General features: G+C 38.1%; 1 protein-coding gene across 4 annotated transcripts in view; it reads right to left on the reverse strand.

Annotated features, from left to right (window-relative positions):
• The window catches only part of PDZRN4 (PDZ domain containing ring finger 4), a 244,773-nt gene that overhangs the window by 87,383 nt on the left and 133,578 nt on the right, over window positions 1–23,812 (reverse strand). The window contains exon 1 of one of the 4 annotated variants that reach the window (XM_068669411.1): window positions 16,503–16,787. The exons of the other annotated variants lie outside the window; for them this stretch is intronic. Coding sequence (XP_068525512.1) covers window positions 16,503–16,571 — 69 coding nt within the window. The 5' untranslated portion in view covers window positions 16,572–16,787. Of the gene's footprint in view, window positions 1–16,502; window positions 16,788–23,812 lie in introns of those variants that run through there. 4 annotated transcript variants of the gene reach the window in all.

Genomic DNA, 23,812 nt, shown 5'->3' on the forward strand with positions numbered 1-23,812 from the left:
GAAAAATCTTTCAATTGGCCACAAACTCCATAGCATAGAAGATTAAATTTTAGTAGAAAATCATCAAATCAGCAGAAAATAAAATTGATCGTTCCCATGCACACTGAAAAAGCAATATTTTACTGAGAGGACTGAAGCCCTCAAATACAACATAAAAGCTTGCCATATTGACAGATAGTTCTATTACAAAAGGTACTGAGTGCATAATTAACCACTGCTAATACCTATCTGAATATCTGAAAAGAAGAAAAATTTATTCAAGTGGGATATAAACTATTAATCAAATCTGAAAAAAAAAAACCAACAAAAAAAAAAAAAAAAAAAACACCACAAAACATAAATGAAAACGCTACAGTGAAAACATGCAGCAGGCAGGCTATGTTTATGATCGCCTGACAGGAGATGTATAAATAGAAAAAATTTACCACTCATTCACTAGGGGCTAATGAAGCAGAACTAAGATCATACGTACACCATCATTCAAGTGTAGGACATTTGCAACTTCTCAATTTTATAAGGAACTGACTGTTCAAGTCACGTATTTTGTAACAAAGGTCATTTTTTTGTTACAGTCTAAACAGTAAACTGTAATTGGCTGAGAAGTTTCATTTTTCTTAAGCTAATGTTAATGTAATGAGCATTCTCTCCACAATTCTGGTACAGGTGATGAAGGACTTTGCTTTCTCAGTTCCCCAGCAGCAATCACTTACATATAGCAAGGCATAAAAAGTAATATTTAATTGAAGTTTCCTCCTCTGTAAAATGATTTATACTCTTGCAATAAAAGACACAACTTTAAGAGATTTTTCTAAATTTAACAAAAATGAAAAATCAAACAAGTAATCTAAAAAATCTAATTTCTTATTTCCATACCATCCAAACCAGTGAAACTATTTAGCTGCAAACGTGCAAATTGCTAAATATGCATAATTTAAGAAAATGCTTCTTACATCTAAAACATTTGCGAAGAATAATCAGAAGTTTTTACTCTGTAGACAGGTGCAAGTAAGGTCTAAATTCTCAAACAACGGCAAGTTTCCAATCTCTGAATGTTCATTTAGAGTAATGCAAGCTGCATTACTTTGTCAGCCAATAGAGGCATATGGACAATATTCCTGAATATACTCTCAGTTCTGAAAGCTGTAACATTTGCCACTTGCAAGTGTAAACATATTTATGAATTCTTAGCATCATCTTATCCTGATGAATTTATTCATCTGCATCATGTAGTATTTTTTAGAAGCTGTTTGTGAATTAAATATAACTTAGCCCTCTTCTTACAGAGACATTTGAAATATTTTCCATGAATTTATTTTTGCAGAGATCCTAGCAAAAATATGGCCCTGTAATTTTAATCGGTGGAATATTCCTAATATATTAGTTTCTAATTTGTTTACACAGCCTACAACACACTTAACAAAGCTCTTAGCATGTCAGGTGCTCCATGAATACTAAAGAGATTAAAACATGCAGGCCTGTCTCTATGAACAGGAAACCAACAGTACCTTGTGCGTGCTAGAAAAATACTCTCCTAAAATGAACTCTACCCTCCAAGTGGGCTTAATATAGTGCCAAAATGTATAGGAAGCATGACTTCCTCCTCCTGCAAATACAAATCTCCACTACACTTGTAGTATAAGTGTCCTTCCTACACTACTGAAGAGTTTAGGTCTGCATATTGTCTTCTGTGAGCACACTTTTAAAGATGCCTGAATTAGCAAAGGGAAAACTATCTTACATCACCTGAAGCTGCAAGCAAGCTGCACGCAAGGAAAGTATCAGTATCACCACAGAGAAAGACCACTGTATTTATGTTTATGGTGATTAAAATTAATTTATGTCCCCAAATTGCAGAAAATGCTGAATAACAAGTTCATAGTAAGTACCAGTCCTACTCCTTGAGAAACCTGAGAGACCCCTCCCTCACTTCTGCAAACCAGCAAATCCAGAAGCATGGTATCAACAGACTTGACGCACATTCTAGATCATTTATCTTCTGGATAACAGAAGAGGCTCAAGAACTTTGTTGTTCTTTATACATCAGAATTCACTGAAGCTCTGGTCATGCATCTTTAGCTTCACTCTGTCTACAGGGACTTGCCTAGAAAGGGATGACTGATACTGCCCTCATCTACAGCTCATACTCAGATCCCATGAGAAAAACTGTAAAAGAGCAAAGTGTTGTTATCTCTAGTGTCATGTCCTACTTGGAAAAAGCTAGGGTGATCCTTCAAGACTTCTAGACTGGCTGAGCAAAAACCATCCAACACAATGAGGCAACACTAATGCAATACTGTATTCGCTTCTCACTTCACTTCACCCCCTGGAACAATTTTCACAATAGTTGAACTGTGGACAGTAAAGTTTTACTCCACATTGCTGTTTAATACAGCAATACCAGCGTGATTCAAATGATTATACACGTGTTGTGGAGTGGAGAGAAGATGATTCATTTAATCAGAATTCAATATTTGTTAGTATTGAACATGTCCATACTACATATATAAAATGTCCCACTAAAGGAAGGAAAAAGCAAAAAAATAAAAGACCTTTTGCTAATGACTTGAGAAGCCATCTCATAACACTTTATACACCTGAAGCATTTAATTGTGGACAGATTTGCAAATAAATCTTATAAAATGGCTCAAATCCTTCATTTTTTTTGTATTTTTTAGTTGTTGCTGAGGTACAAGCAGCAGCATCTATGATACTTTATAATTTTGTTTCAACAGTGAACAAAGATTGATATGGTAGTCAGAGAATCAAATTAGGAGAAAGAGACAGGAATAAATATTCTACAGTGTTCCTGTACAATAAAACAAAATCTGATTTTCTCAGCCCTCCTCTTGCATTCACATTTTCCTTGCTGCAATAAAAGACTAAGGACTTCTCAGTGTATTTCAATTCAAAAAACATGGGAACACCAGCTTTTCTGAAAACCCATATCCCAAAGCTTAGACTAGCTTCCAACTTAAATCTCCTGAGGCATGGAGAAGTGGGAGGCTGAGCCCAATCCCTTCATAAATCACATTAGAAATTAACACCGGTATTATTTGCATGATGACCTTTTTGCATAGTGCTAAGAGGTGGCTTTCTTTGGCATGAGAATTTATTCCTCAGGACCCATTCTCACACCACAGCTGCTGATCTTCCTCTTCCCTTCAAGGACAAGATTAATTCAGTCATCCTCAGTGGTGTCTGGAGTGTTTGTGGGAGCAGAAGGAGACAAAGAAGAGAAGGGTTATTTTACGCCTCCAACCTCATGAGAACCCAGGAGGTGGGTGGTATGAGTTACTGCCTCAGAAAAGCAAGACCTAGAGCTGAGATTTCAGCTGAGTTCGACCAGCAACAGCCAAGAAACCTTCACACTCACAGGGCATCTCTCAGGTGGAGATTTTACATCTGTGGCAACCATGACCCAGCCCCACACCACTCAAAGAAGGGGTGTTTGGCCAACTTTCAAAGCAATAAAGCAGCTTTAGTTTTTTAAAGCAGTTTATATGGGTGTCGCCATGCACTCATTGATTTGAACACTGCAGCAGCCAACTCTCCCACACCTCATGCTCACAGTGTTTTCATTTAGTACAAAAGGAGAAAGTGGAATTTGGCCATGTAACATCAGGAGAAACCGAAAAACAACTGAAACCTATAGATATTCAGTGCTATGATCACAGGTACTTAAATCCTTTTAATGCCAAACTACTCAGCCATTTCCTTATTCCTTTTTCAATAAAATGAAAAATGTAATTAGCAAAGCTTTCTATATTAGCACTAAATGTTCTAAGGTTTCTAGGTGCAAAATACCCACAGGGAAAAAAAAAATAAATCCATTTAATATTGGGGAAATTAATAGAATTATTCAAAAGATGAATCTGAGATACTGTAATTGGAATAATTAGAATGCTTCTTTTTAGCCTTTCACTTTGTTCTATTCTTCCATCTTTTATATTGTTTTCTGTAGCCTGTTTCTTCAACTGACACTGAATTTGATGGCCCAAAAGTACAGAGGCTGTGAAGGAACCTGTACAAAGACCAAACCCTGGAAGACTTGCAAAAGACTTGGAAGACAACTGAAAGTCTTGCAATTCAGAAGGGTAAACCAAACTTTCTATCCCACTTCCCAGCTTTTTCATATCCCATAGAAGATACAGGCATGGGAAAGAATTACCATTATTGGAGTGCAAATTTCAAAGCATCAGCTATCTGTTGCATACTCTCATAAAAGGCACGGTGCATTCTTCTACTACCAGTCCCATTTTCCCATGTCATTTCAACAGAAAAAAAAAATAAAATGTAAGTGGGCAAATATCTCTGTGAATAAAGTTCACACCCCTGCCTACCCTGGGGTAACTTGATACAGTGTCTTTAATGTTGAAGGTGACAATGTGCTTGAACAGTCCAGAACCATCCTGCATTAAGTAGGACCTGACTAAAGTTTCATTGTATTTTTGCCTAACTTCCACTCGTTTCAGGAATTAATCATATGTAAGACCATTTCCTTAAAATAATGAAACCACTCTCAGCTGGAAGTCAAGTAAGCAACTAAAGAGAACAGAGGAGCTCATAGAGAAATTACTCAATTAAGGTTCTTAAAGTCTTATTTGCCTATTTTAATTTTTGTCAGGCTTCTCTGTCAAGCCCCTCACAAATTATAGACATGAACAATTGTCTTTAATATATGGATAAATAATATAATGACTCAAGTGAACCCACTGTCAACATGAAAATATTATCCAGTTTATAATACACCATCTGCACCCTGAGAAAAATGTTGATCAAAGCAAAAGGTCGTGATGAATATCAGCTGTCTCAAATAACTATAGGTAACGACATAGGAAAAAATCTTTGAAAACTCAGAGATCTCTGCAGACATTGCCCAACCCAAACACTTTGGGAGCTTCAGTTGGAGCATCAATTCAGTTTGCCAAGAAAAAGCCTTAATCTCCAGGCAAAAAAGCCCAAATTTTCCTCCATAGAGTTTTACAGACCTGAAACATACATGGAAATAAACTCTAACGCACACAAGTACCACTTGGAAGTGAAGAGCTGCATTCAGCATTTGCTGAAGTCTCTACAAGAATGTTAGGGAACCTACTGAGGCACATAATGTTGCATTTCTTGGGCTTACAAATGAGATCATGGTCAAAGCCCAGATTTGGAAAATAAATAAATAAATAAAACAGTCTCATTATCATGCACAAACAGGAAGGAATGTTGGCTGCTGTATTAAGAAGGCTGTCATATAAGCTATAAATAATGAGACATACCAATCACACAGGAGCCTTCACTTTTGCTTTTCCTTTATGTTTTGTCCTTGGTTGTCAATAAATATGACATCTATTCTCTCCATTCAGCTGGCTAATGGCCCTCATATAACTCTGAAACATTGGACTAACACTTTGGGAAGCCATCTGTATCCATGATATAAAGCCAATATTACAAAGACTAGTATTTCTAGTCTCCCATTAATTGCCCTGCAGATCCTAGCACAAGGTGAGCAAGCTCTTATCACCTAGCAGAACTTTGTGAAATCCCACAAAAGCACTCACAGGGGCTGTGGCTGAGAAAAGTCCTCAGAGGAAAGTCCTGGGCTCATCAAACATACCTCCATCCTTCCCTGAAAGGGTATTCAGGCATGCTAGCCATATCTCATGGGCAAGATTACCAGAGGCAGCTGATACATCTAAAAGAGTCTGTATGTTCACATATGGTCACAAAATTAAAGGAGAAAGTCATTGACATAAATTTACTGCTCTCAATATAACAAAAGAACAAAATAAGGGATCAAGTGCTAATAAGGATTGATAAAAATAATTAATATTGTTAAAACAGACATAACTGTTCAAATTCACCCTATATAGCAGTAGAGTCTCATTTCCTCTTTCAAAGGCATAATCAGTTGAAGGGCACATTTTTCTTCTCTTTGTTCTTTCCCATCAATTTTAATGGGTGCAGAACATCAGTCACATGAAATGTAATGGGACAAGAAGATGGATGAGTACATTTGAAGCTACTAGTCACAGGACAGAAAACATCCTGACAAAGTGACACTGGCAGCATAGGGTTCAACAATAGAGCCTGGACAATATTTAGTAAGTGAAACTACAGTGCTACATGATTTGGTATTCTCACTGGGCAAAATCCTTCCCCTGTCACTATTCATCATGTTCCCGCAGGTCAGACTTTCAAAGACATTCTCCTACTGAACATGACCAAATGACATTTTTAATTCAAGGAAATACGTAAATCTGGGGACAAAGAAGTCATTTGGAGATAAATAGGAACAGCCCCTTGTATTAAGAACTGAAAATTATTTCATCAATAAGGTTTTGTAAGATTTTACCATTTTTAAAAATGGTTTAGTAAGATTCACACATAAGATCTGAAACATATTATGCTCATAGGAGTGAGGAGGCTTTATGCTGAACTTATCAACAGCAACAGCACCCCCCACTACTAAGGAGCAAGTAGCAACCCCCCTATTTTTGTAGTACCTGAAGAAAACATTACCAATAAATTAACATCTATAATTTGCGCCATACTAAAAATCCTCTGAGCAATTTGAACTATAAAATAAAATACAGAGAAAAAAATAAGCAATATCCCCATTAGTTATCTGAGAAAAGTTTCAAGGAAAATTGCACATAAAATTCCTATCACAGCTGATGTTTAACATACACTGAAGGAAAAACAGTCTTCCAACAAACCAAACCTGTCTGAACTTTGAAGAAGCACAGGATTCCAGAGCAACACTTGTACCACTGTTGAGAAATGCAGTCAGATCTACATTCTTCTGCAACGATCCACCTGTGTTATAACTTTGTCGGTAATTGCTGAATGGATTGATCTGGCATTTTACAATGCTTATTGTGATCGCCATCATTATTATTAGTCAATACAACTCCGGTTTCTTCATTAGCCATTAACTCGGATCTCTGCAATTAATCTTTAAAGCTTTAAATAATACACAACTTTTTACCAGAAAGGGAAAAGAGAAAACAGATATTTAAATATACCCACAAGGAAAGGAATTAAAGGCAGACCTAGAAGTCCCACTGCTGTGCTTAACAGCCCTGTGCTTCAATTTGCCATGTGCTTCGATACACCACAGATATTTAGGCAGTGGCACGCAGTAGCCAGAAGGCAAAAAGCCAGCCTTTGGCACACAGTCCTAAACAGAGCAACATCACTCTCTGGCATCACAACACACACTATGAAGATGACTGTGTATTCTTTTCTAACAAATACTGTGTTGGAAACCATTTACACAAGCACTCTTTGCTATGGATACCCTCCTTCTCTCCCACAAGATATGAGACTGCGCTCTAACAACATCACTACAAGAAGCTTATGTTGATAAAAACAGTTATGCATTGGGATGATTTCCAGCTGCCACACCAGAACACCAAGTCACATATCTCACAATGGGAAATCCACAGAGGATGGAAATATCATGTCAGGAGAAGGTTAGAGATTTCACAAACAGCACATATAACTCTGGAAAGAGCAAAACATTTTTAGATAAAAGAGCACTTAACTCACTTTTTGCTTCCTTATTTCATTTTATATGCAATAACACACCATTTAAAAAGTACTGAGTCGAAGTCAGTTCAAAAGTCAACCAACCTAAATATTTCCCTGTGATGACATATAAAAACATTCAGATGTTTTGGAAATTTCTTTCCTGTGTTTCTCCTCTACAACAAAACTTTGGTGAAACATATATAATAATAATAATAATAATAATAATAATAATAATAATAATAATATATATATATATAATATTATATATATATATATATATATATATATATATATATATTGTCTTTTGAAGCATTTTGGTGGAATTATATCCATCTGTGAAAAACAATCTAGATACCATACACTCTTTCTGGAATTACCATTTATACACTTACATATCTGTGTCTTTCCTGACAGTAACAGTAGAACACATAACAAATAGAAAGTAAAAAACAAAACCAAAACCAAGAATAACAACAACAAAAGGCATAAAAACATTGCAGGAAGAGATACAATGCCACTTCCACTTTTGGTTACCTTGACCTCTGAGAAAGCATCCAAATACTTTAATGAATAATTTACCCTCTTCTCCCATCATTTTTTTTCTGCCATTATTAGAACATTTTAACTGGTAAGTCATATGCCAATGGATATCATGAGGAATCTTGAATACTTCATATTTTAGCTATGAGAAAGTTGAAGGCCTTAATAATGATTATTCCCCAAGTAGTTTTCACTGCATGTCCATCACTATAACGTGCAAAAAGCACACTGCAAACACGATCAAACCTATGAAATAGGTCAGTCAATTGTTCTGTTATACCACATATAACTGAAGATAGATTTTTATTTTTTTTTTTTTATTATTTCAGTTGTTCAGTCCTCAGAAGGATTTAATGAAGTTCACCCATTCCCACACTGCCCTTGGTCCTCAGGACACAGGCACTGAGGCTGCAGTTAATTCTTCCTCTGACATTAGAGAGCAACTAATGAGTTTGTGGACCTTCCCCAGGAGCCTTCCTAGCTTGCTGCGTGTGGACACGAAAGCTTTACTGACATTTGCAACCAAAACAGTCCCTGATGGTGTATCTGGGGATGCAGGGGCAGAACCTACAATCCTCACTAGAAACCACCTGTGGTCTCCTGCTGTACTGACACAGCCACAGCTGGCTTCTGCTGGCACACTGATGGCTGAGGACAAGCCCTGAAAGCCAAGGGACAAGGTTTCCTCCTCCTTAAGGCCATGCACAGCTGCTAACCCTACATGGGAGCATCACAGCCTCACCTCTCCAGCAGTGGTGCCTACCTCAGACACACAGAGTAGCAAACACTCAAGAATTTAGACTGTTTCTAAACGTTGTATTTCAGTCATCCCAGTTCCTTTCCAATTTCTTAAGCTATAAACTAAATCTGATTGTTATTAGCAAACTTTTCTCACTGATCATAAGTGAGGCTGCTGTTGTAATGAAAAGCAGTTTCTCAAAACAGTAGAATTCTAAGACTTGGGGGAAGAGATGAAATCACAATAACCAAAAATAAATAAATAAATAAATAAATCCTCCTTCTAGGTGGAGAACACAAAAAAGTAAATTGCATCTAGGCAAATTAAAGATGCTCATAGACTTTTGCAGATTGAGTTCTCTCAGGTTCAACTCTGACACTAATGCATATGAAGTATATGAACTCTACACATGACTTGGTAGTATAGAAGGTTACTTATTCCACACTGCTTATGTTGTTTCAGAGGCCCAACTTCAAGGCAAAAACCTCCAAAGAATAAACTGTTCCCATACACAGACCACAAAAGAAAGGAAAACAAATGTTTGCTCTCCTTCATTCCACTGATTATTAAGGTTTGTTTCTGTTGATTAAAGAAAAAGGGGGGGTGGGGGTGGAGGGCAGAGGAAAGCAACCAAGCAACCTTCCTTCTAGAGGAAAAACTAATTATTTTTTTCACCTGAGAGAAGGATATGTAGAATTTCCTAACTTCCTCAAAGTGAAACAACAAAAATCACAACAGCGAGGATCATACAAGTTCACAGCATCCCATTATGTAGAAATTTCCAAATAGATGTCCTTTGCCTGCCTATATCAATACTTTAAACTTAAATACAAAATGCAAAGCACTATAAGATACAATCCAATCCACAGTGTAATTCCATTTCTAGGTTCAGTCCATTGCACAAAAATATTTGAAAAATATTATGAACCACTGCTTCTTATCAAAAAATCATAACCTGTTAACAGTAACTGATCTCACGTTCTGTCTGAACAGAATTATATTTGTTTTGATAATTATCATGCAAAGAAAAACAAATAAGAAACTTATAACACACAAACCAGCGAGTAATTATCTTCACTGCAACCACAAAGCAAGTTCAGAAAAAATAATCTGTATCTAAGTTTTTAAATTATTTAATTTATTGATATTGAGATGATGTTTGCAAGCTGGTAATTCCCTTTACTTTCAAAAAAAAAATCTACCCAGCAGTATCATCAGAGTAATTTTCATAAAGCCCACATACACCTAGAATATCAGAAAAACCTTTGTGGTTGAAATTAGCCAGTGGATTTAAAGTCATGGGGTAGACAGAAAACCATATACTGTGAGCATATAAAAAACTCATTTCCTTTAAAAAACAGGTCACACACTCTGAAGTTAAACATCCTTAAAGCCAAAGGTCCAGCCATTTTTCAGCTTCTCATTATGAGACCTCACAAAATCCCTACGGGTAGAAGAGCTGCTCGTTGTCACCAGGCCCTGCTGTTCATGTCTCTGTTAATGTCTTAGCTCGAGAGGACAACTCTGGGTGAAACAACTTTACTGCCAGTTAATATACACTTGGCAGAGCATATATTTTAACCCATGTACTTTTTAATCCATCACAAACAAACAAAAACCACCCACAACCCACTTGAAACCCTACAATGTGCTTCTTTGGCAGCTATCAGTCCTGCCAATGCTGAAGGTAGCAAAATTGATTCCATCACATCACTGATGTATAAGACTCACATAAAGCTATGTTTTGCCTTAGGCCCAAGGATTATATCCATACTAAATCACATCAGGAAGCAAGCCTTAAGAAAGGCTAGCTCTCTGAAAAATGTATAAAAGTCTGATCATTAGAAGAACCCTTGATCCCCATTGCTAAATTTGAGATGCACGGAATAGCAAAATACTGGAGAAAATCATGATATTCAGTACCACAACCACTTTTTTTTTTTTTTTCCATGGCATTGCATATCCCTGCAGGTTACTGATACAATCATGGTATGGCTTTTTATAGCTGCCACTGTTGTACCCATCCCTTGAATTGTTATCTCACAGACTATTGTCTGCTTTCTTATCTCATGACTTTTTCTTTATCCTTCCTCTCGAGGTATGCACAGGAACTGTATGCTTTTTACAAGACAGTAAACGAGCACAGAAAATGAAAGCCTGGCCTCAGTGAAGTCAGTGGCAACACTTCAGAGTTTTCTGGATTTTATCAGGGGAAAAAAAAAATAAATGTCTTATCAAAGGCAGTTGGGGTGACATCCAAAATAACACTTATGCTGTTATTGTATAAATCAGCTATCACATTCAAAAGAACGATCCCCAGAATACAGTTGTTGGCCTTAAGCTTTTATGAAAGCAGATGAAAACCTCTTTATGTGCCTAGCTGTAAGCATTGGTATCCTGGCTGCTGCCACCATCTGTCTGGGAGGCCAGAGCTGTTTGTTTTAAAGCAGCCTGTATGTCTCCAGGCCCAGATGCCCATGGCACCATCCCCTAGGACTCCTCACAAAAGCTAAATGTGGCTCTGTGATGAGATCTCAAGCCCAGACAAGGGGCTCCAGGGGACACTTTCTGTCAGGCAGCCAACACTGCTATGGACTGGCATCCACGACAGCACAGCGAGCTCCACTGTTGGCAATGCCACAACACTGGAGCCTCTTCTGGAGAACAGTCTGCAGAAAGTTAGGGCAATAGGATTAGTTATTTAGATGAATACTGCTCAATTATCAGTTTAAAGAAAAGACATAAGAGAAGAAGCAGAAAAGCCACGCCGACTAACCACAAAGACCACCTCCTGTTCTCCAAGGAAAGTCAGCTTTTATGAAGGCAGTTTATAAAGCCTTTTTACTTCAGCAAAAGTTCTTTAGGGAAATTCCAAACAAGTTTCTAGGAATGTAGCAATTTGCTTGCAATGTATGACAAGCTTTACTTGATCATCTTTTTACCATAAATACATTGATCTACTAGTATGAGACAGTGCAGCTGTTAGGGGAATTCGGTAGAGCTAAGCTCTAAACTTTTTCAGGTTAACTGAGAGGAAACAGTACTCCCACAGATTTGTTGAATCTGTCAATACCTGATTTTTTTTTTAAAAAAACTTTTCAAACAGATAAATCAGTATTCAGAAGAGCTGCTTGGAAGTGTTCAGAATCAGGGTGCTTTCTGCTTTGTTTAAAAATTTAGAGAGGAACTAGAAGAAATACCAGGTCTACTTTTGCTACTGATTTAATTCAAGTAGAATAATTCAATTAATTTCCAGAAAATTAAATCTAGAATTTTCTCCTTTAATATTTTCCAGAGCTAAATGTATCCTGCCACAGAATTTCTATTATAAATAAAGACTAAGTATAAATGAGTCCCAAAATATGTCCATATGTGTTGATATATCACAAGATAGCACTTTCCCATTGCTGGTGACATAGAGGGGAAAAAAAAAAAAAGTAATGTAATATAATATCTCACATGGCATAAGCACCAGAAATAAGTATTAGTGGCTAAAGGCTGGTTCAGAAGGCAAATAAGGATCACATCATCTAGACTATTTAACTCTGAATAAATTCAAACTTCACTGGGACTAGAGAAGGCAGGTCCTAATGACAAAAAAACACTCTTGGCCTGCAGTCTTCTTTCATTATTGCAATACCAACTATAAGTATCATGTCATGAAAAATACAAAAATGCCTCTGCTCCTTTAGTTGGCAGACCTGATGTCTCTCCTGTGAACAGCTTTCAGTGCGAAGAGATATACCACTGCAACTCAGTACTTCAAGTAGCCCAAGGGATGTCAAAATGAACATAAAATCAGAACTCTAAACTGGTAAAAATTTGAGCTTTATGCTAATTATGGAAACCAACATGAGAAGCAAACTGCATAATCAGTCTTCAGAGGATTCAGAAATGCTGCAAGCAGGCTCTACTATCATCTAAGGTCAAATGTAAAACGAAAACGAGCAACCTTTTAGCTTTAATCCTAGCTCTACCACTCACTTTTTGAGCCATCCCAGGCTGCCTCAGCTTTCCCTTCCAGCTTTTTTCTTTTCTGCCTTTCAATTCTAAGCTCACCTGAGCCAGGACTATTTCTTATCATGTAACTCAAGACAAGTTTGCAGGGGTCTTTGGTTGACCTCTGAAAGTAATGTTCTCTCTCTTTCCTCTTTTTCTCTGTATTAAATTGCCCATTTTGGAAACAAAGCTTAAAAATTACAGCAAACAGAAGTATTTCTAAGTGATACCCATAAAATTGGCTGAAAAATTAATGTTTCCTTGAGTTTCATCTAAGGCTATTGAAGATAACTCCTGACAATTGATCAGATGGTGCTCCAGTTTCATTCTCTCCAATCCTTAGCATCTTACTCTTTACTTTTCACTGAAAAGATCCCTCACCATTCAGTTAAGAATTGACTTGAACTCACTTCTTTCACCAGAGCAGTGCAAGAGGAAATTAGCTGAGAGCAGCAGTGGTCTGTTCCTAATGGACATGAGCACCCACCAGGTCCCACCTTCTCTAAATGTCTTGAAGTAGACTTCCTGGCTGCACATTCATTAGCTCAATCCTGCTTATGCAGCATGCAGGAAATAATAATAATGTGCCCCACAAAGTAGCATGCGGGGCCATAAATCTCAAACCGAGACGGCTTCCATTTCTCCAGCTGTAGGCTCATGGAGAAGAGGATTTAGGGGGGCCAGGGACTACGCCTGATGCCTTCTCAGGGGGAAGTCAAGAAGCAAAGCCGAGGCGTCCTCTGCCCCGAGGACAGGTGAAGAGGCACTCAGAAGCATGAGGGTGCTTCACCAACGCATAATGGTATCTCAGAAGCTTTTATTCTTAAAACACGAGGGTTTGACTTTTTGTTTTAATCCCAATCTACAAGTGTGAGGTGCAGTTATCAAAATAAAAGCCTCTGCTGTTCAAGCAAATGCTGTTTTCTGAGCGGGCCTCCACAGTCTCTGCGCCGCTATCTCGGCGACAGGCAGAGTGAGCTGAGAGGAAGGGGGTGGGGAGGAGCAGGGAATTATACATATTCTAACGATGTCTTCATTTCCCAGCAGCTCTACAACAAAAAGCTCTCCAGTGCTGAATCTGACCTCACTACAAACAGGAGCAGAAAACAAGCCTCACTGTAAGAATTTGCATGGTTCTCCTCTGCAGACGTGCTTTCCTTTGTTTATTGTATTTTCAGTACACGAGCACGCCGACCACCCACGGTATCAGGTAGCCTAGCACTGGAAAGGTGAGAGATGAAGCTGGGATCGCTTCCTTATATGAATATAAATTAATCTATCTGATCCACACATGCTAGTGAGCCACAGCTCATCCTCAGTCAGTTCATGTCCCTGACAGGCTAACTTGTCCAAGCTCACCAGAAATCGTGCAGATGAAAGAGCCAAGGCTGTGGTGTAGGAATTACAGGACTGGAGAGTTAAAAAGGGATTTGCAAATCAAGTAGTAATGCCTGCTCTGGCTTAATTGAATTTATCATATTCTACTGCTGCTCCTACCCAGAGCAGCAAATCGGTACTGTACACAGAGCCAGCTATGGTGTGCGATGCTACCTGATCACTGCTGCAACACCTGGTTAAAATCATATCCTTTGGGCTCTGACCTGCATACACTGAAACAAAGATAGCAGTGGGTTTACAGATGAACACAGGATCCGACAGAGAGCATACTAAGTCATTTCTCTGCTCCCCTTCTGCACCTTATCAGTGACATTTCCCTAACAGCACAAGATGCAGCACCAGGTTCACTGCATTTGACTCCCCAAGGAAACTCACTCAGATTCTTCTAGGGATTACACTTTATCTGGAAACACCAGAGCAAAAAGTGAAAACATTAGTTCATTTTGCACCTTGGTTGTTTGCATCAACAAACAATCCAACTCAACAGCACAGAGGACAACATAAAGGGAAAAATTTCTCTATAATACACTCTCCCTTCCCTCCCCACATTTGGTTTGCTGATCATTTCAATAGCATTTATTACCGTGGAGCCTTAATGCAAGGAATGTTTTGAAAATGCATACTCTAACCCAGGAACAGCCTCTTCTCTCCTTACACACACACAGCCATTCAAGAAACGTTTAATCCCCTTCAGAGCACAGCCTGAATTTCTTATTCCCTGGCACGGAAAAGCAGACACCAACCTACTCCACTGTCTCCATTTTACACTTTCAGATCAGTTTGGCAGTCCAGAGCTGGGAGGGGAAAGGGAGGAGATGGAAATGTGCTGCTGTGCTTTTCCCTGTGCTATTGCTATAAGAAAACGTGATGATTGGATTATGAGTAACTGTTGAACTAAAGGGAAGTGTTCCACCTAGAGACCGTCTTCACACACCAGAGCAGTGGACAGTTACCTGCAAGTGGACATTCTTTTAAGACTGAATATGTCTGCCAGTTCAATGGTAAAAAATGATGCAGAGGTATTGCCCCCAGTAAGTAATTAACAATGTTAATCTTCTTCTTCCTCTCTATGGTGATAAAAAAGAGTCATTTCTGTATTTAATTAATGCAGAGGATCATTTTGGAAACTGGCTAATGAGGCTCTGATCACATTACCATGAAAATGTGCATTAACACTGCAACTGAGAAGGCTGCTTCATGTGTAGAGAATCCACTTTGTAATTAGCCCACTGCGAAATGAATCACGTCAGGAGGAACTCGCAGGGAACCAGTCGGCAATGGGCACTTAGCTGCTGCTGTGCCAATAGACCACCAACGCTGCGAGCTGTTTTCTCCTCCGCGCTGCCTGTCAGCAGCAGCGCAGTCCAAAACTGCCAGCGTTCAGCCTCCGTCAACAGCAGTGTGTCAGAGCGAGGACAAATTATAGAGAGGAAGGGAGCAGATGCTGAAAGGCACTAAACTTCAGTATGTGAGGCTCTGCTGTGCCAGGGGAAAAACAAACAAAAAGCTGCAAATCAAATGCTGATTCAATAGGACCTGAGCAAAATTGTGGGCTATTATGGTAAGTGCTTGTTTCGTCTTTTCTTGTCTTATTCTGAAGGAGCTGGGAACACGTTAGCAGCACACTGCTACACTACTGCTCACGCTGCTACGATACTATTTTCCTGCTGCTGAATGAGACACCAAAATAACTAGATGGGATTAAAATCTTTGTCTAGTAGTAGATAGAAATAGCACACCGAGGAATGAACAAGCACACCTCACCCATGGAGACCCTGTTGTACTTGGTACCTGTTTCAAGGTAACATGCATATTCTAGAATCATTTCAATTTTAACTAATCTGAAAATTTAATACACTCCTTGGTCAGCACAGACATGCCATAAAAACTTTGTTCCTTAGAAACTTAGAAATACCTGAGTTCACAGACCTAACACTTTCAGAGGCAGCAGTGCAACTTATCTGAAATCAGTCTTATTACCAAACCTAAGGGCTCCCTTAAAACACCACCGATACGGTTCAGTGAGACTGCTGCTATATGACTGACATCTTGGCAGAAGATGCACAAAAATGTTAAAAGAATCCCACAGGAAGTCATCTGAAGGGGGAGTGGCAAACGAGCAGAAAACAACAGGCACCCAAAATACTAATAATTACCAACCCCCCCCAATACAACTTAGCCAGCAAATTTGCAAAGGAAAAAAAAAAAAAAAGGCAAAACAAAACAAAAGCATGTCTACTTACTGTCTGTAAAGCACACACATTTTTACTCTGGAGATGCTGGTAATATCCTCTGCACTCACCTGTGAAACTTCATAGAGCAGTTTGTAGTGTTCCTCTCTCTTCTGAAAAGTGCACAGATTGCAGCCCATTCTAATAAGCAACACAAGAGCAAAGCCTCTAATTTCCCCAGCACTGAAAGGCAAATGCACTGACAGGGAATCACCCTCCAGACTTGACTACTGTTTTTCATCAGTCACTCCAGCCCAGAAACACAGACACACCACTGAGAGCTGGAAGCACCAGCCAGGGCAGTGTGTAGCAGCATGCTCTTCTTCCCTTTCCCTAACTATCTTACACTCACGTATACACACACAGAGTTTCGACTCAGTTCATGGCAACACTCCCCCTGTCTCTGCATCAGTGCACATGACTACACAGATTCTCACTCATGAATATTAATAGCCTCTCATTGATTATTTATGACAGAACGTGTTAGCGGGGAGGGGTGTCATAGCTGCTGCTGATGACAGATGAATATTCACTAATTAAGAAGCAAATGTACTGTGGTTAAACAAAATTCACTTGTGTCAATACCATCTCTGTTTATTAAGGTTAGAGGGACTAAGGTTTGTGTATTTCACCCACACTTGCCTTAATTTTTACAGCAATTGTGAGACTAATTCATGAATGGGGACTGTAAAGGCACAAGCCAAGTCTTATGTTAGGTCTCCACCTTGTGCAACAGGGATCATCTAATGCATTTAAAATATTTGCAGGCATTATAAGAAAATACTTTTGAAACCTGGGCTGATCAGGTTTTAAAAAAAAAAAAAAAAGAAAAGAAAAAAGGAGAGAAAACTAACCCAGATGGCTGTACTGCTAATGTCACCTTTGACACCGTCAAATTTAACCAAAATTCCAGCATACTCTTAAAAAGCATGAGTCTGTAACAACTTGTCATAAATATACAGTATATGTGGAAAATGCAGGCATGCAAATTTAGTGCATTTTACATACATACACACATTGTACTGTTTATTAAATAATCTCACATACAAGTTACTTCTGGCATGTAAAACAGATCAATAGTAATTATAGTCCCAATTTCCAAGAAACTTAGCGGCTATACCCTCTTGGACACCTAGATACCAAAGCTTTTATTACAACATGCTATTATATTTAATTTTACTATTTGTAAATTAGATTTTAATGGCTCCGCAATTCTCAGTGTGTGTATAAAGGCAAGGATGCATTTAAAATTAAACCTATGTGTTAAACGCTACGGCCAATGGAATTCACACTTAATTCCAGGCTGACATTAATTCCTACACTGTATATTATGTCATCTATTAGTAGAGTTCTGCAAAGTAAAAAACAAACAAACAAACAAACAAAAACCAAAACCATAAAAACATAACAAACCCCAAACCAGAAAATTAGAAGTTGCTTTTGTTTCTTCACTCCTTTCTCAGCAACTCTGTTAATCAAGAACTATGTCCTTCTTTCAAAGCATCTTTAATCTGGAGGGGATAGCAGGTGGGATCCATTGCAGAAATAATTACTCAGAAACCAATGAAACCAGTTAGTTGAGATTGACACTGGGCTCTAAAGAGTTGTAATTACTAAGCACTGATGTAGAGCTACTATTTTTCTTTTTTTTTTTTTTTGGTCTAGTTTCCTAAAAGTGCTTTGTCAAACATTTAAAATCAATAACAGGAAATGATTCTAATGAGCACTAATTGTTAACAAATTGGCTTTGCATCCAGCAGGACCTCAAACACCACCAACACCAAGTAGCAAGCAGATCAACAATCATGTGCTGCTTATCAGTCCTGCCCCTTGGGATGTAATAATCCGATTTTCTGGGCCTTAATTTTACCTAACGGTCAGAATGAAAGCTGAGCATAGAAACCTACATGAAAAACTGGACCACTGCTGTAACCTCTAAATAAAAGTGAAGTTTTCTAGACCCTCTATGTAAATTACAGATAGATTGGGACTAAATTTTAATTAAATTTCATCTCCTTTAATAAATGGGCATAGTCAGGAGGAATCAAATAATGATGATTAACAGAGCAAGCTCTTCTTATATCAGCTTCAAGCACAGTTCTGAAATATAATATTAAGATTTATTTTATTTGGTGAAAGAATCCAAGCAGACAAATTTGGTTCTGAACTTTCTCAAAGTCCAAGGGGTTCAAAGCCTAAGTGCAGAGGCATGTTCATCATTGTTAGAAAGAATCAGCCTCTGTTCTTCTCCTCCATACCACCATGAAATGCTGCTCATGCTGGGAGGTTTAAACCCATGAAGCAAACATCAGCTCAACCTTTGAAGGTTTCTATATTGTGAGGTGCAGAAGGATTCTCAGATGTGCAAATTCTGAACTTAAGAAAGTCAGATCAAGGAACCAGACAACAGTCGTGCAAGGACAACCATGCCATCTTTCGATGAAAGAGTTCTCTCCTTCCACTGACACAACTTCCTCTAACACATACACTGTCTGAAAGCTAAACTACACTCAAAAAAAAAAGAGCCATGATTTACCCTAGTATATTTTGATAGTCCCTTACAATTAGTTCTTAAAAAAAAAAAAAAGGGTGGGGAGGAAGGACATATTATGCCAGGAAACTGGTTTTACAGATACAAGAAATAAACAAACAAACAAAAGATATGAAATAAGCAATGGAAAACTGCAGTTAATCTTTCAGCAGTTTCCCTTGGCAGTATCTTTTTTTCATTGCTCTTCCTCTGGTTCTTTTGTTTCCTTCTCTGAATCTGACATAGGCTTCTCCATTCATTTATCAAGTGCCTGCCCTTTGCCCATACATAGAGTAAAAGGGATCTATGTACTGCTTCTACAGCCACTAATGGGCATGTTCTGCAGGGCTGGATAGATTTATTTGTGAAGGAAAGGTATATTTCCAGGTTCTTGAGCTCCATCTAAAATATGCTGCTTTGATTTTACATGTCATCAAAATACCAAACTTCATTCAGCACAGAATGAAATTCAAGGTAAAACTTGATTAACTAAAGACTAAATTGAAATATATGATGTGCTTTTGTCAAGCTGAATTTGATGTTGGGAAAAAAAGCAATCTTCTTCATTCCTTCCTTCTTCCCCTCTTCTTAATCCCCCTCCCACATCAGATTTGTAGCTAAAGGGACCAAGAAGGTACTAAAACATAATCAAGTAATTCTTATTCTACATGTAATTCGAAGATATTTGAATAATTCAATGCTTTTCTTGATTGTGGAGTTCTCCATGTTCATCACCTATAATTTAATGTTACCATAAAGACTAAAATCATAATTTACAGTCAAACCAGGAATGCAATAATGCAAAGGGATGGAGTTCAATTTCAAGAGAGTTACAGCGAAATTTCTGTTAATGTTTTCAAATAAGGTGCCCTTGTTTAGGTCCCCTAATTCATTTTAAGAATCTAGGAGATGACTAACACATTTGGTATATAGTTTCCTCACTGAGGTATAGAAGAATCCAACTATAAGCAGCCATGCTTGAACGTTTATCATTCCAAATGGGAAAAAAATAATAAGGCAATGACATTACAAATTAAAGGCCAGCCCCTCCTTAATCTTCTTTATCACACAGCTGAAAGACATATAATGGACTATATGTGAAGACAGTGAAGTTGTCAGTCCAAACTCAGTGGTGATACCTGATGAGGCAAACATGAAATTCCAGGTTTCCTTCACCCTATCCCAAATACATGCACTCCATCTAAATTTACCAAGCCCACTCCATACTCAATGAATTTTGAATAATCCCGAGGAATTCAGCTGACAGAATAGTTGAAAATGCATTTTACAGTATGAGGGCTGCATACCTGTAAAACAAGGACATCACAAGATAAAGGGATGTGGGGAGACCCTTTGCTTTGCACCATGTAGTTTACATTGTCCTAAACAAAGGCCTGACCTAAGCCTGGAGAGATCTTGTTGTTCATTGAGACAGTGCTTTCCATAAATCCTCAGCTGCTGGAATCAGGTGGTTGTATGCATCAGTCAATTTGTCTATTGGAAAAATAAGGCATTTTCCATCCCTATGATTGCAGGGAAAAACTTAAAAACCTTCTATAAACACAATCCAAAGACTGAATTCACACACTGGCTAACCCTTCTATCTTTTCAAGTATCAGTCAAAAAGACTGGCTTTTATATTTCTTGTCATAGGTAAAGTGGCATAAATTAGCATTAAAAAAGTTATCTGAGAATATAAGACTTTAAAATAAGATAATGTAGATATACCTGGCAGGCTAAACAAAAGTGCCTACCTTGTCAGCTTTCTTTGGGGGAAAGTACCATTCCTTTACCAGGCCTACTGGCCAAATTTCAGACAACCCAGATAACTTCTCTTTCTTTTCTCAAAGTTTCATCTGTGATACTCTTTCTGAGGCTTTCACTCAGAGTGGCTTCCTTATCTTTTCTTAAACTGCTGCCATAATCAAATACAGAAATGTTGCAGGACAGCAAATGATGCCTCTACTGCACCTAGGGCCTTACAAATACGTAAAAACTTCAAGTAAATAGTGTCAGTTTAATTAATAAAACTGGTCAACATTGGCCCTCAGAGTCTTCTCTAAACTAAGGACTTTGTTAATAAATTGTAAAAGAAACCAGACTTTCTCTTGACTTTCTCTTCCTCATCAGTTAGTTAGAAGGAACCTACCTGGCACACCTTTACTCCCCACCATCCTCCCATGCGATCATACGAAACCAGACTGGTAGCTCCTTACTGCATTAAAAAGTTTCAACACTGTGGAGTGTACAGAATACAATTACTCATAAATCAGCTTAAAATGACTTAAAGGAAATGACAAAATTTTACTCAGGATATCCGAACCTAAAATGTCTGAACAGAGTTATGGAAAAAAAAGTCTGACTATAAAGAAATTGGAATATGAAGTCCCACATCAATGAATATTAAATAATGCACTTAAGGAACATTGTTAAAACATCCAGAGTTAGGGGCTCTAAAGTAGTTATTTCTACTCAGAAAATAGATCTGGACTTGTGGAGAGTTTCCTTGAAATCTATATTCAGCGTTCAGCCACAGGAAGAAGCCGAGCAGAATATGAGGATTTTTTGGAAACGACTGACAACAGAGCAAAAACTGTCATCATGGAACAGCAATACTTGCATCCGATCACAGCCAGCAGCACTGGTCTTTCCATCTCTAAATCATTAAATGTAAATGGAAGAGCTGTGGTGAATAGATGAGAAACACAGATGTAAAATAATTCACTTTTCCTACCACTTTCATCTTAACCTTCATTTTCCCCTCCAGTTCTCATATGGAAGATGTTCCTTTACACATTATGAAAGGAAATAATCAGGAAAAAAAATAAAATTAAAGCAACAAAAGGAAGTTTGCACTTTTTCCAAGTAATTTGAGTGTGGAACTCATTACCAAAACTCATTGGAAGCAAAAAGCAGAAAAGGTTTCAGAAAGGTAAGAGACAACTTTACAACAGAGAACTGTCAGCAGTCATCTGCCTGCTTAGGAAGCCTGTAATTCACTGACCCCTGGGAGCTGTGCGACTGCAGAGAGAGAGCTCTATATGCATCCACCTGCTTGTGTGTTTACTGCTGGCCTCCTCAGAAATCTAATATTGGCAATATGATCCCTTTACTAATTCAATTCTAAAGCTGCAAATTTACCAGTTCTTGCACAACAAACTAGGATATGTACTAAACCCAAAGTTCCTTAGCTAACATTAGCTGGTAAAACAGCATATAATCCCAACTGCAATACAAGGCTTTGCTAATAGCTGTGTAACAACTTCGGGCTTTAAACATGTTTATAAAAGTATGATTTATTACTGTCCTCACTGGTTTCAAAGCTTTTCAAGTTACATACACACACACACACAAAAAAAAAAAAAAAAAAAGATTTTTATTATTATTTTTCCCCATATCCGAAGATTATATCTGAGCTTTTTAACATCTATGGGAAAGACTGACCATGTAGAACTGAGACACTACACACCAAATTCAGTTCCACACCAAACCCAAATATCAATGAAACACCTCAATGAGAAACTGAGTCCACAGCACAAAATGCTAATTCAGGTGCTGAAGCAGCAGGAACTGGTACAGAGAGGATAGGAGCAGCAGCAAGGACTCCCTGCCTCTGCTCTGTCCTCTGATATCCACATCATTAGAAAAGCTCTTTATTTTTACATTCTTACTTATAATATAAGTAACACCTGTCTTGCAGGAGCATTAATTCAGTGAACCTTTTAAGATTTTTTCAGAGCTTTTCAAAGAATGTATTATCTAGTGCTGTGACACCCATCCAAGTTCTTCTGCTGAGGCCACCCTCACAGTCTCCAGAAATCAAATGTAATTATAATGTCGTTTATTGATTTAAAGATTTAAGTAGTAAACTATGTGATTATTAGCATGGTGTGCTAATCGGTATCAAAGTATTTCCTTTTAGGTTGCCTTCTGGTTTAACTAGTAGTTGGATACATCTGCAACAGTAGTTTTGTCACATCCACTTATTTCCAAAGTGAAGTACAGATGCTGGGAAGAGTAGCCTGTCATATAAATAATGCATTATCATTATAGAGACATATTTACCAATACAGACACTTTGCTGTTTGCTGGCAAAGCTCATACAATTGACAATCTGGAAGAATGATTCAGGGATATATTCAATATAATAGATTATTTTGTCTTGCTCAGTATAAATGACCTACTCTGCTCTAGAAAAACCCTTCAGGACTGGGAAGTCTTCATGGCCTTGAATGGATTTTCATAGTACTGAAGTACAAAAGAAGGCCTGTACTGAATCAGGTCATAAAAGCTGCTGCTTCCCCCTTTGCCAAAACATAAAGATGCTGCAATATTACTGTCAGAAGTTCATGTTAGTATAGTAAAAAGTAATTTTTTAACATAGAAATGTCCTAAGTCTCCAAAGGAGGAGTAAGGCAGAGGGAAAATGGTTGTTTTTGTATGCAATCTATTGTGATCTCATCACCATAAAATTAGTATTAGATCAAGTATGTGATTGAATCTCAAATCTGGCTCCCAACACACACCTGATAGCATGATGCAGGGATGGCACTGTGTGATGGTATAGGAGGAACTGTTCATACTGCTCCAGTGTCTGACAGCTGGCTAGTTTGATTTAAAATTACAATTTGAACAGAAATCAGCTCTGTTTGTTGACAGTCATTAACTGACTGCCATAAAAGCACCATTAATTCTGTTGTAGTCAGCAAATGCTTTGTAATGATCTAAAACTAATGCAGCACCCCCTCCTATGAAGCCCCCACAGCAGCGAAGGTTTACTTTACACACTGTTTGAGCTTTCTAAAGCTTAAAATCACTGCCAGTGCACCTGCTTTCTAGAAGATCATTAGG

Source organism: Anas acuta, chromosome 1 (genome assembly GCF_963932015.1).
Source record: "Anas acuta chromosome 1, bAnaAcu1.1, whole genome shotgun sequence".
NCBI classification, from domain to species: Eukaryota; Metazoa; Chordata; class Aves; order Anseriformes; family Anatidae; genus Anas; species Anas acuta.